At 50.7% G+C, this 17,094-nt stretch overlaps 1 protein-coding gene across 3 annotated transcripts; it reads left to right on the forward strand.

Moving 5' to 3' along the window:
* The first annotated feature begins 150 nt into the window (after nt 1-150).
* Nucleotides 151-16,840, forward strand: arid1b (AT-rich interactive domain 1B). Of its 3 annotated transcripts, none has more exons than XM_069515570.1 (22): nt 151-1,416; nt 3,057-3,257; nt 3,963-4,106; nt 4,316-4,429; nt 6,506-6,752; nt 7,217-7,294; nt 7,582-7,734; nt 7,814-8,129; nt 8,362-8,562; nt 9,167-9,303; nt 9,408-9,511; nt 10,241-10,450; nt 10,665-10,884; nt 11,564-11,699; nt 11,781-11,956; nt 12,094-12,238; nt 12,404-12,520; nt 12,614-12,695; nt 12,816-13,554; nt 13,678-13,808; nt 14,157-14,784; nt 15,002-16,840. In XM_069515570.1, the coding sequence occupies exons 1-22, from the start codon at nt 757-759 to the stop codon at nt 16,030-16,032; spliced, it is 5,970 nt and encodes a 1,989-aa protein (XP_069371671.1). In that variant the 5' UTR covers nt 151-756; the 3' UTR covers nt 16,033-16,840. The 3 variants fall into 3 exon arrangements, with proteins under 3 accessions (XP_069371671.1, XP_069371672.1, XP_069371673.1); XM_069515572.1 differs by lacking the exon at nt 151-1,416 and adding an exon at nt 1,640-2,097; XM_069515571.1 differs by lacking the exon at nt 8,362-8,562.
* The last annotated feature ends 254 nt before the right edge of the window (nt 16,841-17,094 follow it).

Raw genomic sequence — 17,094 nt, forward strand, 5'->3', positions numbered from 1 at the left:
CATGTCTGGAACACGTCAGGAACATGTCAGGAACACGTCTGGAACACGTCAGGAACACGTCAGGAACATGTCAGGACTTGATTAATTTATGATCAGATGATTAATTGGCAGCAGCTTCATGGTTGTTTCAGTGACTGAGGAGACATTTTATTTAAAGGTGTTTTAATCTGTAGGTTGAACAGGTTGTCTCCCTCTTTCTCTCTGTCTCCCTCTGTCTCTCTCTCTCTCTCTCCCTCTCTCTCACTTCATTTGTGACTCATCATATTAGAAGTTCATCCTCTTCAGCAGAGGGGGGGGGGGTCATGTGAACATATAGTTCCATTAACTGTAGAATCTCCTTCAGCACTAAGTTCATGTGTCACACTGTCCTCTGGTCCCCGGTGACTGGACCCGAGGTCCCCGGTGACTGGACCGGAGGACAGGGTGTCTTTAAACTGGGGGAACCGGGACAGGACACGGTGGAGCTCCGGGGAGCAGAAGCAGCACCATGGAGTGAATGACCTGGTCACCTGTGGAGGAGACGCTGCAGGACCTCCTCCTCCTCCTCCTCCTCCATCCTCCTCCTCCTTCATCATCACACCTTCACGGTCCACACACTTCCTCCAGCAGCAAACCCACAACACCCAGCGGGTAGAGGGAGCGAGCAGCGGGGCTCGACATCACCATGAAGGGGCAGGAACCGTCCTCCTGGAGCCGAGCAGCCGAGCAGCGGAGCGGCTTCTCCTGCTGAGCGGGAGACAGGAGGAGGAGCAGCGGATGGACGCCAGCCTTGGATCAGACACCAGCAACAACAACCCTCCTCCGACTGGGAGCAGCTCCGAGTTTAATCATTATTATGGAAGAGGAGGGTCTTGTTCTGATCAACATGGCGGACAACAAAGCCCAGGGACTGGGGTGACAGCGGCGCTCTCGGTACACGGCACCATGGACCAGGTTCACAACTCCCGCGAAGGCTACAACAACAGCCCGTACAACCACTACCCGAACTACCGACCCGGCAACGGGACCAGTGGATACGGAGGCTTGATGAGTCCCTCCCGCCAGGGAAACAACCTGACGGGCCCGGGCAGCGGCAGCTCAGCCGCGGCTATCCACAGCAAAGCGGCTATGGCAGCTACCAGCTCCCCGGCTGGAGGCGGCGGCAGCGGAGGATTCCAGCGGTTTCAGGGGCTGCACCCGTCCGGGGCCACGCCGACTTTGAACCAGTTATTAACGTCTCCGAGCCCGATGATGCGGGGATACGGGGGAGGATACACCGACTACAACAGCCCGTCCGCTCCACAGCAGCCCGGCATGGGACCGGCTAAAGACCTGGGCTCCATGTTCGGCTCCGCGGCTCGCGGCTGGGGGGGACATCAGAGAAGCCACCCGGTCATGAGCCCCGGCAACAACGGGCAGGGCGGCGGCAGGTCCCCGGTGAGTAACCCCGGATCAACCCCTGGTTGTCATAACTCACCTGGATCACCAGCTAACCTGCTAGTTAGCCGCTATGCTAACCCTAATGGCTAGCGGCGGTGAGCAGCGGAGCTCGGTGTGTTTTTATTTCCACTGCGGTTAGAAATCATTTCTAAAGTCGGACTCTTCTCTGACGGAGATATTAAATAAAACGTGCCTCGTTAATTAAACCATCAAACCAGTCAACACTGAGTAAAGTCAGGCTTCTGCTTCCGTGTCCAAGGTGACTCTGGAGTTAGCCTGCTATGCTAAGCTAACTATTAGCATCGTGGTCTGCTAACCCAGCCGCCCAGGCCCGCAGAGGCTGTGTGAGTGTGCTGACGCCGCAGAGGGAAGGCGCCGTGCCGGGGAACATTCCACTGTTGTACCGGGACATTATGTCCGGGGACACTGAGATGGTGACGGCTCCATTCTCCCCTGACGTCTCTCACATGTTAACCACCCGGGTGAGGTGTCAGTCAGCGGGGTGAGCCGCTGCTCAGGCCGCCCCTCTCGGCTGCTGACCCGGCCTCAGCTCCAGCCCTGACCTTCACACATGCAGATTAGCCACGTGCCCATCACCACCGCTCACAACACCCGCTCCTCCAGCTGCAGCCGCCGCAAATCACACAGCAGCTCCGGCCACTGCTGCTTCATGTCGGGGTCAGTTCATCCACAGCCTCTAGTTCTTCTTCTTCTTCTTAATATTATAATCTGCTAATAATCACGAGTCATTAGTTTTTTATATAACATGAGATCAACAAATCAGAGGCTCAGATGAGACTCAACTGAAAGTTCACTGTCATTTTTACACATGATGAAATATCTGCTCTCAGAAACACTCAGTGTGATTTTATCTCAGTTATCCAGAGCTGATAAAAGCTATTATTGACATCTGAAGCTGTTTTCAGACATGAACTGAACCACAGACGTGTTCCTCACATGTTCCTCACATGTTCCTGACGTGTTCCTCACATGTTCCTCACATGTTCTGTGTGTGAGAACAAATGTCTGAGTCAGTGTCTCTGGACATTTCTGGATCTTCTCCTGCAGCCTCTAGTAAAACATCTGTAAAATGTGGGTCCATGTCAGATCTACCGCAGTGTAAACATCTGGATTAATGATCAGGTCTTTTCCTCCTCACTACATCCAGCGGCTCCACCTGCTCCTCATGTTTATTTACTCTCATTAGATGAGTGGTGGAGACGTGTCATCCACAGATAGATTCATTGTGTGTGTGTGTGTGTGTGTGTGTGTGTAAATGCTTTCTATTTTTAGCTGCAGCTGTGAAACATCTGTTCTCACTGAGTCACTTGTGTCACCTACTATTGTGTCAGTGTGTCAGATACCGTGTGTGTGAGTGTGACTCCAGTTTGGATCGCGGCTCCGACTCTCAGCTGTGTTTTTCAAATAACAATAAAATTGGAACAGTAAAATCCCACAGACATAAAAACACTATGGATTTAATCATGTTACGATGTGATATCGTACGATTTAGTTTTCAATAAAAGACGAAGAATGATTTAATGTTGGCAGATATGAGCCTGATGTCATCATAACTCCTCTAACGCCTGTTGTCGAACATCAGCGACAGAATCATCATCAACATTTCTGTTGTGCAGGTGCTGCCCATGGACCCCATGGTGATGAAGCGTTCTCAGCTCTATGGTGTGAGCAACAACCCGTACTCCCAGCAGCAACAGCAGCAGGGGGCGCCATACCCGGGTATACCCTATAGCACCCCCACCCCCCACAGATACCAGATGGGGATGCCCAGCAGGGGGCAGATGGGGAAGGGAGGGATGCAGTACCCTCAGCAACAGGTAGGAGAAGTGTTTTAGTGACGGTGTTAATCTGCATCTTCTTCATCACTTTATTCTCCATCTGACAACAAACTGCTGGCACCTCCTAACTAAACAAGGATTTCTCCTCTCACTGTGAACTCCTCTGATGGAGTTGAGGCGGCGTTGGTGGAAATAAGGCTGTTACGTCAGTTCCCTCTTCTCAACCAACGTTTCAGTTTAGTGGCTCACACACACAAATGACATGACTCGTGAGATGCAGGACACCGTGGTTAGATATCGTAATTTTTACCATTCTTACGTTTATGAAACCACGGTTATGGTAAAATCAGGTAGTCCCGACATCCCTAGTTGAGTGCGAACAGAAACCTGTTGGATCACACGGGTGCTGCAGTGTGTGAGCCACAGAAACATTAGTTGAGAAGAGGGAACTGACTTAACGAGCTTATTTTCACCAACGCTGAACAAACAACTTCATCAGAGGAGTTCACAGCGAGAGGAGAAAACTTCACACTGAACCACTTCACGTAATAATGATTTTGATGGAGACACATGTTTTGGCTCCACCCCTCACCTGGATGTTCCCCACATGTTCCTGTTGTGAACGAGTCTGAACCGGACAATCTGCTGCTGCGTTCCACTTTCTGTTTCCTCTGGTTTTTGAAGAGAGGGTGGTCTGTGTTGTCTGTCTGTCGTCGTGGTGATGCGTCTATTGTTTGTTCTCAGATGAGCTCTCAGTACGATCCGCAGCAGCAGAACGTGGGCGGTTACTGTCAGCCGGGTCAGCCTCCGTACTTCAGCCCCCCACAGCAGCAGCCCGCCGCCCCCAGCCAGCCCCCATACATGCAGCCCCGCCCACTGCCACAACAGGTACGACCCTGTCCACTAAACTGTCGGTTTGCTGCTGATTCTCTCATTCTCAACAAATCCATGAACTTCTTGCAGGTATTTCACATTAAAAGCCTTGAAGAAACAGGAAGTGATAATCTCTTTCAATCGCCTGATTCAACATCGCATCATTTAACAAAACCTGATCATAAATCTGTTAAACTTTGTTCATCTGTCTTATCCTGATGCAGGAGGCGCCGCAGGAGGCGTTTGGGGGCCGCAGCCAGTCTGCTGCTATGACTCCTGGGAAACCAAACCTCGAGGAGATGAGTCTGAGCCAACAGGAGAGACCGTCCAGTCTCCCGGTGAGTCGGAACACGACGGCACATCTTTCGACGAGAGAGGACGCAGTCAGAGATAAAACTGTTTTTTAAAAATCAACAAAAATAGTTGTTCATCGAGATGTATTGTTGCAGTTTGCTGTTAGCAGTTAGCATAAAGTTAAACTGTCTGACATGAGGATCAGTTAACAGCGTCTCTAACTTTCTCCCTGGTTCATTTGGTGATGCTAATAGGCGAACAAGCGAGCTCCCAGTCTAACCAGTGACTGTTCAATAAGTATAAATAATTTATTAAATATTGATTCAGAAATCAGTGAAAAAAATGTAAGTGAAAAGATTATTTTAAAATTATGATTAAAGATGTAAACCTGCAGCCTGGTCTTGAGCTGCTGATAGTATTAAGGAAAGGAAAGGCTTTTATTTTGAAGTCCCTGAAAACCTGTTTGAATTAATGCTGCTCTTTCTCTCATCCATCAGCCTGCTGCTCTTTCTCTCCCTGCTTCTCCTTTCATTTCTCCTCTTTTCCATCCCTCCACCTCCTCCTTTCTCCCTCCGTCACTCCACATTGAGCTTTACTCCTTCTCCCCTTCCTCCCTTTTCTGTCCTGTTATCATGCTGCCATGCTCTTTCTCTCTCTTTCTTTTTCTCAGCTTCCTTTTTGAAGTCAGGGTGCTGATGCAGTTTCCATGGCAATAGGCAGAGGGGAGGCGGGCTCTTGGCAGGATGGAAAATCTAAAATAAAAGTCAGCAGAAACCTGCTTTAATGACGTCACCTCAGAATCTACATCATAGTAATAGTCACAATGATAATGAAAACCAAAAGTTTTATTTCAGAACTTGAACCAGAATTAAAACAATCAAATCAGTTAGAATTTGAGTTTAAAAGTTTAAAGCAGCTGAATGGACTGTGATCAGCTGCGAACTCAGACACGGCACATCAAGATTCTACATCTGCAGCTGGAACAAGCGTCTGCGTCGTGTTGTGACCCTGAAACAGTTTGTTTTTCTCTGGAGGAAGAGGAGGAGAATAGTAGGTAGAAGAGGGAAAAGACGACAAGGGGGGGTGTAATAAGAGGAAACAGGAGGAGGTGAATGAGGGAGAGAAGAGGAGTAGAAAGGAGATGAGGACGAAGGAACGGTGGGGAGAAAGAAGAGGATGATAGAAGAAAAAGAGCGGGAGGTAGAGGGAGTGAAGGAGGAATTAAATTAGGAGAAGAAGTTTAGAGGAGGAGAAGGTCGAGCGAGGCTGCAGAGAAACTCTCTCTCTCCCTGCAGCTCAGTCTTTATAATTAGACTGGGGGGGCAGCGCTGCAGCTGATTGGCTGAGCTGTTGGCAAGGGGAGGAGGGAGGGAGGGCGGATGTGTTGCTGCACTCTGATTGGCTGGTACCAAGCCCAGGGGCTGATGGGAGATTTCAGTGCAGCGTTTCTCCTCTTTTTCTTTCCTCCTGTCCTCCTCCACTCATCCTCTGTTTCCTCTCCTTCCTGTTTCCTCATTCCTTTCTTCCTCGCTCCTCCTCAGTTTCCTCTGCTCACTTCTTCTTCTTGTCTCCTCTTTGTCCTTACTCCTCATCCTCATGTCGCCTCCTCTCTCTCATGTTTTCCCTTCGTTCGCCTCCATGAGTTAATTATCTCTGAATCCAGACACCAGTTTTTCTGTCTGAGTGAGACCTCGTCTTATGTGGTTCTTGACATTGGAGAGGGAATCGAACCGTATAATGACTTTGACCACATTACAGCTGAACACCTGAGAAGAGAGGATGTGTTCAGGGACCACGTTTATCAGGTGGAAATGTTGTCGGTCCACATTTTAATTGTTTTCACCCGAGTGTGAAAATGTCCAGAGACACTGACTCAGACATTTGTTCTCACATACAGAACCTCCAGAACACGTCAGGAACATGTCAGGAACACATCAGGAACATGTCAGGAACATGTCAGGAACACGTCAGGAACACGTCAGGAACACGTCAGGAACACAAATCATTTAAATAATGATTTAATTTAAAACTTGAAACATCAATAAAAACTAATATGTGGAAACTGTTCCTGAGTAAAGTCGCTGCATCAGGTGTTTAACCCGTCGTCGTCTGTGTTTCAGGATCTGTCCGGCTCCATCGACGATTTGCCGACCGGCACAGAGGCAGCGGTGAGTTCAGGGGCGTCAGGATCCGGAAACACTCAGGGTGACCAGGGGACTCCGGCCCGTTCTCCTTTCTCTCCACACGCATCGCCCCGACACCCACCGTCACTCCGCACCGGGCCCTCGCCATCCCCTTCACCATCCCCCGCTGGGTCTAGCAGCCAATCGCGCTCCGGGCCTCTGTCTCCAGCCACCAGTGGACCAGGTAGGATGGTGATGATGATTTGACTGAGAAATAAGTCGGGAAGGTTTTGTGTTATTTTGCTTTTATTCTGAAGTCTTTATTATTTATTGTTATATTTTTTAAACAATAAAGAAAAAGTTAAAAAATCTAAATTGATCAAATAGTTTTTACAGAATCAGAATCTAAAAACAAGAATTTAAACAAGTGAATGAATAAATCTTAGTACAAATATCAAACACCTCATGGTTCTGTGGAGTTTTTACTTTTTATTTAAAGATTTCCTTTATTCTAATTTAAATGATTTCATTTAGGAGTTTCAAGTGATTTCTGAAAGTATACAAACCTCAAACTGTTCAGAAGCTACAACAGAAAACATTCAGGACATTTTTAAGAGAGTAATTCGATCCAGAAGTTACAGAAGAACCACGTCGGACCGACACAGCTCAGCTGGATGCAGTGACATTAACACATGGTCTGTCTGTCAGGAGCTCAGCTGACCCCCCAGATCCCCGGGACTGATGTCGGTTCTCATTCCTCCCAGTCGCCCATGACGCAGGACAGAGGTAACGTGTGCGTGTGTGTGTGTCAGGGCTAGAATTAGCTTTAGGTTGGAGTTAGTCTACTAAGTGTGCTAATGAGTGTCCTCGCTAAGACAGAAGTACAAACGTCTCTGTCTCTCCTCAGACAAACAGTCTCATTGATCTCGTTATTATTATTTCGATGCTGTTGGATCATGAACGCAGATCGTTCCGGTCACTCCTGATATTTAGAGTCAGACTAAACTGAGAAGTCTGAAGGTCTGAAACAAACAAGGTGTGAAAGACGTCCCACCTCTCTGTGTTTTGTTCAGGTTTTTCTACGTCCCTGCAGCGGAGCACCCCGGGGCCTCAGTTTGGCCCCCAGCAGTCAGCTCCACCTATCTCCCCTCACCCAGCACTGGGGGGGCCTATGCACCACGACTCGTACCAGCAGGGCAGCTCATACGTCCAGTATGGCCCCCCAGGTACAATCTGCTCAAACTTAGATAACAGTGAGGTAGTGAACTTCTTGTCTGATGTCTCGTGTCATGCCTCATTCCTCAGGTAACTACCCCCACCCCCCCAACTATGGCGGAGCCCCCAGCGCCAACTACAGCGGCCCGGGCTTAGCTAACAGCCTGGGGTTGAATGCCAGCAGTCCGGTGCACGGTCAGGGCCCCTCTACGCCAGCAGGTCGTGGCCCTGGACCCAGCGCTGGGGGGCGACCTTACCCTGCTGGAGGGAGCTCCATGGCCCCCACCTCACCGGGTATGCCACAGCCTGCCGGTCAGGGATTGAGGCCTCCGGTGGCCAACACCAACCGCAAAACTCCAGAAGTCGGCAGGTCCGGTGCCAACTCCTCGTCCACCACTCAGAGCAGGTGAGTCCTGACAGAGACCCCGCCCATCTCCTGAAACATGGGGAGAATCAAACAGCTGCAGGAAACTGATGTTTAAAGACACAGCGTGGAGTTTCCACAGCTGAGGTTCACAAAACATGTTGAACACTTTCCTTCCTCGTCAAACAGAGAATCAGAAAAGTGTCGTCAGTTGATGAGTGAAGTTTTCTGCAGCTGCTCAATATTAAAGTTTTTGTCGCCTCCGTCCTTCCAGGCCTCCGTTCACCCGTTCACCCGTCTGCCACAACAACTCTTGGCCGGGGAGTCGACCCATCCCTCCTACTTCTCACCCCTCCCAGCATCCTCACCCCCACCACCACCACCACCATCCTCCTCCTCCTCCTCCTCCTCCTCACCCTTCTCACGACTCCCTGCAGGGCACCAATGCTGTGCAGACCCCCTCTGAGAATTATGGGTAGGTTTGGTACCAGAGTCTGCCAGATGCAGAAACGCGGCTTTGTCGTAAATTGAACTTGAAACAGCTGTGGTGCGACTTCTCAAAAATGAGAAGCTACAGCTGATGTCAGATTGATTTGTGATGAAGCCGTCTGACGAGCATGTGTCAGGCTCTGCTGCACAATGAAGGGTCATGGTTTCATAACCAGACGTCTTCCCGTCACCTGACTGCTCCTGTGCCTTCGGAAGCTGCTGCTGATGTGGAACTAACTTCTTTGTGTGTCCTCAGCTGCTTAAACTGAATTTAAACTCATCTGTGAAACCTGCTCATTGACAAAAACAGAACGGTGTCTATCTTCAGCATTTATTCATGAATCAATATCTCAGCTTCTATCTTCCACTGAGAGAAGATGAGACTCACATCACAGAGGTCAAACCTCCACCAAGGTCCGAGAGTAAACAGACATTGATTGTTATATTCAAGTTAATATTGGTTCCTTCAGGTCCTGAGACAGACGCTCTCCTCTTCCTCCTCAGTGTAACCTCCTGCATGTGAGCTGCAACATCGCCCACTGATTTCATCTGATAGTTATTAAACCCATTTTCTCTTCTGTGGTGCTCAGGCATGGCAGCTACCCGGGCATGGCACCGATGAGAGGAATGGGCCCTGGAGGCCTCACAGGTTCCTACAGCCAGCAACCAGGCAGTAACTCTGAGAGGAGGACACCACAGGGGCCCCCCTACCACAGCCCACCCTCAGGTAGGACCATCGATTCCAATGAGTTGAAGCGAGTTTTCACCGTGGTTGGATTATTCCTGATAAACTGCTTTAACTGCTTGATCTGTTATCTTTTGACCTTTCAGGCCCCGTGATGATGGAGGAGATGCTCGCTCATCCAGACGCCAAGCAGAGGCTTGAGCTCAGCAAAGAGGCCGTTTGTCCAACCTCCGAACCTCCCAAAGCCAAGGTGTGTCCTTTGGCTTTGTTGACCAGTCACGTGAATGTTAACGGCACTGAAGCTGAAATCTGAGCAGGTTTGATTCCTGTTGTCTGAGCTCAGCTGATGTGTTGTGTCCTTGTGTTGCTGCTCATCACAGTCGACGACAGTGGTGACCACGTGGTTTTCAGTGTCTGTGACCCTCGTCTTCACTCGATAATGATAACCAGTTTTAACCAGCATGAACCAGATGATTTTTTCTTCTCCTCCTGATTGATGTGTTGCTCAGTTCTCTCTCAGCTGCAGCTCCTCCTCGTTATGAACAGTCGACCTTGATCACAGTCGCCACAGATCTGTGTGTGGCGGCCTCAGTTCGTCGATGGGTTACGACAGCGTCATGTTCGTCCTCAGCTCAGACTCTTCAGCTCATGATGATCGTTTTTAACACTTTGTTCAGTTTGCTCGACACTAGTTTTGATCTGGAATGATTTTTCTGTTTATCAGCGACTGAAGTGATTTAAACTTCATTTAAAAAGCAACAGACACGTTCACATTAAAGAGACAGGAGTGAAGTGTCAATCTGTTTATATTAAAGAACGTATGTGTGTGTTTTACACGACGTGCTGCGGAGGCTAGTGTTTAATGGGCGTGGCCAGGTTAGTTAGCCATGCCCCCATTTCGTTTCCACCAGTGTGTGTCAGCTGAAGGTTGCAGGTGATGAGGTATCGCTGACCGGGCTCTCTGTGGGTTTGTCTCCAGAAGCCCAGCGTGGCGACCATGACCAATGAGAAGATCGACCGGCTGTATGAGATGGGCTCTGAGGCGGAGCGGAGGCTGTGGGTCGACCGCTACCTCTCCTTCATGGAGGACAGGGGGACGCCTGTCCCAAACCTGCCCGCCGTCGGAAAGAAGCCGCTGGACCTGTGCAAACTCTACCTGACTGTCAGAGAGATAGGAGGCCTCGCCATGGTGAGACCACGAGTCAACTTTCATTCTCCATCGTCATTTTCTCGTCCTTCACTGAAGCTCAAACATGAACTTCAGTGAAAAACTTGAATCCTGTTCTGATTCTCACAGAAAACAAAAGTATGTATGAATAAGTTTTCCTCCTGTCGGTCGAACTGCGTCTCAGCGGTTTTTGATTCTGGATAAATTTTATATGTGAATCTTTGTCGTCTCTCAGGTGAATAAGAACAAGAAGTGGAGGGAGTTATCGTCACTGTTGAACGTGGGGACGTCCAGCAGCTCGGCCAGCTCTCTGAAGAAACAGTACATCCAGTACCTGTTCACCTACGAGTGTAAGGTGGAGCGCGGAGAGGAGCCTCCACCTGAGGCCCTGGGGCCCGTCGGAGACGCCAAGAAACTTCCATCACTCCAGACCAAGATCCAGCCACCCTCCCCAGGTAAGAGGTCACCTGTTCTCTGTTTGGAATTGACCACTACAGGAACTGAGCACCTGATTTACCTGAGAGGTTGTAGATGAACTCAACATACAAGTGTATCAAGGTGGACAACACATGCACCTAAAATAAGAAAAATATTACGGGGGACCGTACATGTACTAAAAACTTGAAGTGTCCCCACAAAAAACAAGTTGTTGTGCAATTTATTTTTAAATTTAAGCATCAAACACATTGAACACAATCATTTCTGATTTCCAGCCTTTGTACGTCCATAGACCTGCTGTGTCCATGTATGAACAAATGTAAACAACAGTGTCCCGCGTGTCCGTTCTGTCCATCTGTGTTCATTAACTGTTCAACATCAACAGTGAACAGAAGATTCTTCAGTCCTTCTTTATACTCAGTATTCAGTATCATACCAAAACATGATGAAGTACTTCACAGAGTAGGAGCTTACTCAGAAGAGTGGACACGTGTCTTTATAAAAAACCCAAACACTATAAGTGAAACAAGCAGTTTTGTTTAAAAGTCATTCAGTCGTTGATTTGACGTTTGTGTCCATCGCTGCTCCTGATCCGCCTCCATGTTCTAGAGCTTTCTGATGAACTGCTGTTAAGTTACATGATGACACGGAACCCTTGTTCTCAGCAGGTTTTCTGTCTGGTCTGTATCTCTGCAGCCAACTCGGGCTCCCTGCAGGGCCCCAACACCCCTCAGTCCAGCAGCAGCTCCCTGACCGAGGCCCCCGGAGATCTGAAGCCCCCGACCCCTGCCTCTACCCCGCACAGCCAGATGGGCCCCCAGCCTGGAAGCAGGTAGGGAAGGGGCCAAAATCACCTGGTGAAACGAAATGATTTGACGTGATGCGACTTCACTCAGAAATCCCTATCTCTCAGGACCATGGGAGGAGTGAGCGTCCAGGACCCGTTCTCTGAAGGCAACGATCCAGCCTTCCACAATAAGCGAGGTCCTGGACCCGGCAGCGCCCCCTACCGGCAGGGAGGAGGTCCAACAGACCCTTCTTTGAGGATGCAGTACGATGCCAACAGAGACCCGTATGGACCAAGAAAAGGTGCCTGATGATGTTTAACACAAACAGGAACCACCTAATGTCTTCATTTGAAATGGAACAAACCAAAAATGTTTCCATTTAAAATCATTTATCAGTTACTGAAGAAAAAGTCCCGTTTTCTACCTGCTCCTCTGCAGGTCCAGGGCCCGGCGAGGCCTTTGGTCCTGGTCAGATGCCCAGCAGTGCAATGAAGGACATGTACACACGCGGGCCCCCCTCCAGGCCCCTGACAGGGATGGGCCCCAGACCACAGTATCCGTACGGCCCTGGATATGAGCGGAGGTAAACAAAAAAAGACTCGTGAAGACGTCTTTTCCTTTTTGCTTTATTAATTGATGAGCCTGCAGACGACACAGTGTGAGGTCCATTGGGGGAAATGACGTTTGTAGGTACTTGTGGGTGTTTTCTTAAACATGCTACACTCTTTTGTGCGTTTGTTTCCTGCAGGCTGGACCATGTGATGGGGCCAGATGGAGGTATGGCGCCCCCCAGTGGTCAGAACAACATGGGTCCGACTGGAAATGAGGCCGGCATGTACCGGACTAACAGATACCCCCATCAGAGGTGAGAGCTCTTTGTTTTTATGTCCATGGGTTCTGATATTCTGTCTCGTGGAAATAATGTTTGACTGGATCTTTGCGGACTCTTTGTCTTCAGGCATGGACATGATGGCTACGGGCAGCAGTATCCTCACAGCGTGGCCTACAGTTCCCATCAGCCCCTGTACCCTCAGCAGCAGGTGAGTGCTCTGCTCTGCCAGTAAAGGAAACATTCAGAAACATGTGAGGTCACATCCGGATGTTAAATCTGTAATTGTTAGCGTGAGGACGAGCCGACTCTTCTCTCTTTGGCTCTGCAGGGCTACAAGCGTCCGACGGAGGGGATGTATCCTCCCTCCAAGCGTCATGAGGGGGAGGGATTTAGCGTGCAGCAATATGGCTCTCAGCAGCCCGACATGTTTGGCCCCTCCTATGGGGGAGGAGGCGGGGGTTACATAGGCCCAGAGCGGCGGCCGATCCAGGGCCAGTACCCGTATCCTTACAGCCGGGATCGCCAGGCCCCTCCACAGCATGGCATGATGGGCTCAGGACCACCATCGCTGTCCAGGGGCCCAGGGGAGGGGCCACAGACCAGCATGTGGCACCCCGGGACAGACATGGGCTACACACACAGTCGGCAGGTCCAGGGGCCCCCCTACCCTGGCATCAGCCGAGGGGACAACCAGGACACCCAGTGGCCCCCTGGGCCCCTCGACCAGCACCAGCCACCCTACCCCCCCCACTCATCCTCCTCTTCATCCATGCCATCCAGACACCCCCCCTCCTCCTTCCAGGCAAGTGCCACTGTCCCTAACCATGTGACCTGCTCCCTAAGCCCCTCCTCCTCCTTCTCCCGGCCAATGGGAGCCTCTCTGTCTCTAAACAGCGCCCCCTACCTGCCCTCTATGAAGAAGCCAGGGCTCCCTGGTGTCCCCCCAATCCCACTCCCCACTCAGGGCCTCCCCCTCATCAACAGAGAGGTCAGCTTCCCCCCCGGCTCCATGGAGGCCACCGCCCCCAACCTGAAGCCAAGACGCCAACTCACCGCCAAGGACACAGGTCAGAGAGACGCGCACACACACGCGCACACACGCACACGCACACGCACACACACACACACACACACACACACACACACACACACACGTCGTTGTCGGTGTTGATTTTAATTCATCCTATCAGGAACCCCGGAGGCATGGCGGGTGATGATGTCACTGAAGTCTGGCCTATTAGCAGAGAGCAGCTGGGCTCTGGACACCATCAACATCTTGCTGTATGACGACAGCACCGTCGACTCCTTCAGCCTCACACAGGTCAGACAGCCAGGCCTGTGATTGGTCAGTGTGGGATGATGACGTCATGATGGCGTCATCACAACAAACTGACACGACTGAGTACAACACTGCCCCCCAGAGGTGGTTAGTCTCAGTACAACTAACTGAAACAAATTTCCTCCTCTCTTCCTCCTCTCTTCCTCCTCCTCCTCCTCCTCTTCCTCCTCCTCCTCCTCCTCTCTTCCTCCTCCTCTTCCTCCTCCTCCTCCTCCTCTCTTCCTCCTCTTCCTCCTCTCTTCCTCCTCCTCCTCTTCCTCCTCTCTTCCTCCTCCTCCTCTTCCTCCTCCTCCTCTTCCTCCTCCTCCTCCTCCTCTTCTCTTCTTGCAGCTTCCTGGTTTCCTGGAGCTCATTGTGGAGTTTTACCGCCGCTGCCTCATCCAGATCTTTGGTATCCTGGAGAACTACGAGGTGGGAGCTGAAGGCCAGAGGACCCTGCTGGGGCCCCTGCCCAACCCACTTACAGAGGAGGAGGTGCTAAAGGAGCCTCCAGCTGCCGCATCCCAATGCAACAGCCAATCAGGAGAGGAGCAGGAGATACAGAGGAGGTCAACGGAGGAGATGTCACCACTACTCACTACTACTCCCACCATCATCGATGAGGACACTGAACCGGCCGTCAAGCAGGTGAAGGTGAAGGAGGAGCAAGCAGAGCCCCGCCCCCAACAGGCCAGCAAGTATGACAAGCTGCCAATTAGAGTGGAGGAGAGTGGGGAGGAGTGGGAGGAGATGGAGGGGCGCTGGGCTGAGCTCAGCCGACCCGCTGGCTTCATCAGCGGCCTCCTGCACTGGAAGGCTGGGGGAGGAGACTCCACCGCTCACATCCAGACGCACTTTGAACCCTGCACATTTAACTCCACCCCCCCAAACCCAGTTCAGAGGAGGGGAGGGGCGGACGTGAGGGAGGAGGAGGCAGATGAGGAGCTTGAGGAGGAAACATCATCTGAAACACAACAAGGTGACGTTTTTTATCTTCTGTACATTTGCCTCGTTTATATTCGATGAAATATTCATATCATCATTTCTGCAGATGTTGATGATTCATCAATAACGAATTCATATTATTGATAGTTTGACTGAATCACTAGATCTGCAGTTCTGTTGTTTCACCACTAGCTGGTGCATCGGTTTTAATTCTCAGGTTCTAAACTTCCCTCCTTATGTTCTGCCGTCAGAGGTCATAGGTCAGAGGTCGCCAGCTCAGAGTCCCATCAGCCACCTGGAGGATGAGCCTCGTTGCTGGGACAAGGTGCCGCTGTCCACTGCTGAGTCCTGGCAGGACTCTTTGGCCAAACGCTGCATCTGCATCTCTAACATTTTGCGCGGCCTCTCCTTCGTCCCTGGCAATGACGCCGACATGTCGCAGCACCCCGGCCTGGTGCTGATCCTGGGCAGACTGGTGCTGCTGTACCACCACCACCCCCACAGGAAACCGACGCCGCCCACCTACCAGCGGGAGGACAAGCAGGGTCTGGCGTGCAGCTGTGACGAGTGGAGGTGGGACTGTCTGGCTACGCTCAGGGAGAATACGCTGGTGACGCTGGCAAACATCTCGGGCCAGCTGGACCTGTCGCTGTACCCCGAGAGCATCTGTCTGCCCATCCTGGACGGGCTGCTTCACTGGATGGTTTGTCCGTCCGCCGAAGCCCAGGACCCGTTCAGCTCAGCGGGCGGCTTCTCCTCGCTCACCCCTCAGAGACTGGTGCTGGAGTGTCTGTGCAAGCTGAGCATCCAGGACTCCAATGTGGACCTGCTGCTCGCCACGCCGCCTTTCAGCCGCCAGCAGAAGCTCTTTGCCACGCTGGTGCGCCTTGTAGGTGAGAGGAAGAGTCAGGTGTGTCGAGAGATGGCGGTGGCCGTCCTGTCTCACCTGGTGCAGGGCGACTCGACAGCGGCGATGGCCGTCACCCGGCAGAAGGGCAGTGTGGGAACTCTCATCGGCTTCCTAGAGGACAGTTTGGCCGTGGCTCAGTACCAGCAGAGTCCACACAGCCTGCTGCACGCCGCCACGCCGCCGGAGCCGCCCAGCATCAACATGATGTGTCGCGCCGCCAAGGCGCTGCTGGCCATGGCGAAGGTGGAGGAGAACCGGACGGAGTTTGTTCTGTACGAGAGCCGGCTGCTGGACATCTCCCTGTCAGCCGCCCTCAACTCCTCGGTGGCGGCCATCATGTGTGAAGTAATGTTTAAAATCGGCCACTCGTGACACAGCACCGCCAAGGATCAAGCTCCGCCCACGTGACGAACTGGCTCCGACTATATTTTTATTTAAAGAACAGAAACATTTACGTACAAATGAATAGAATCTATAAAGTTCCTCTGCTCCATCCACAAATGTTTTTAAGTCATTTTAATACAAAAATATTTAATACGTGTTTTTTATTTTTTATTCTTTTGTCAGTTTGTTGTGTTTTTGGTTTTAACCAAAGTTTCACGGTGGAGAAATCTCGGGTTCCGGCTCCTGGTGAACGGAAGTGGTTGTTTCTTTCTTTTTGTGGGCGGGGTTTGTTAGATATGGGGGCGGGTTCGGATTATTTAAGTTGTGACACGTGTTGTAGATAACACGTCTTTTCTCACGTGTGACGCAGGAAACGCTGACGTTCACTCTTGTACTTTGTTCTGCTGCAACAGGTTTGTGTTAATGTGAAAATTGGAGCGTCAGTATTTTACAAACCACAGCAGTATGGGGGGGGGGGGGGGTTCACTTCCTGTTTTTTAAGAACTTTTTCCGTCTCCACCGTCGTCATCCTGTAAATAGAAAATGCACATCGGAGCTCCAGCAGGGGGCGACACCTGGTGATGTCATTTCTAATCACAGCTCTGCTCACGTGAACGTTTGGTTTCTCTTCAGCTGGAGAAGATTTTCAGAAGGTTTGATGGAGTCTGGTGTGGAAGGGTGCGTTTGATTAGAGAGACTGTGTACAGGAGGTGGGGCGGGTGGGGACTCTGCTCATCATGTTGCTAACTGACAACTTCAGAAACATTATTACAAATATAAAGAGAGAAAAAGAAAATGTCTGAATGTCTCGTTTGATTTGACTGAGATCTTTACATGTTGAATAAACGCACGTGAACGTATCGTGAGCATCTTGAACGCAGCTCTGGACTCGTTTCATCGAACATATGGAACGGTTCAAAAATATCCGATTTATTTGAACTAGTGAACTAAACATGTTAACGTTTCATCTCATTCATCAATTTCTCGTGATTCTGAGCCATTTGGCCATTTTCAGTTGGGATACGGAAAATTAGACGCTTCACAAGGACG

The sequence above is a fragment of the Paralichthys olivaceus genome, chromosome 19 (genome assembly GCF_024713975.1).
Source record: "Paralichthys olivaceus isolate ysfri-2021 chromosome 19, ASM2471397v2, whole genome shotgun sequence".
NCBI lineage: Eukaryota > Metazoa > Chordata > Actinopteri > Pleuronectiformes > Paralichthyidae > Paralichthys > Paralichthys olivaceus.

What these genes read in the sequence shown, in the direction of transcription:
- arid1b (XM_069515570.1), top strand. Translation starts at nt 757, where the DNA reads ATGGACGCCAGCCTTGGATCAGACACCAGCAACAACAACCCTCCTCCG. An exon ending in TCCAGCCACCAGTGGACCAG is followed by an intron (nt 6,753 to 7,216) that starts GTAGGATGGTGA and finishes TCTGTCTGTCAG; the next exon opens with GAGCTCAGCTGACCCCCCAG. An exon ending in AACAGATACCCCCATCAGAG is followed by an intron (nt 12,521 to 12,613) that starts GTGAGAGCTCTT and finishes CTTTGTCTTCAG; the next exon opens with GCATGGACATGATGGCTACG.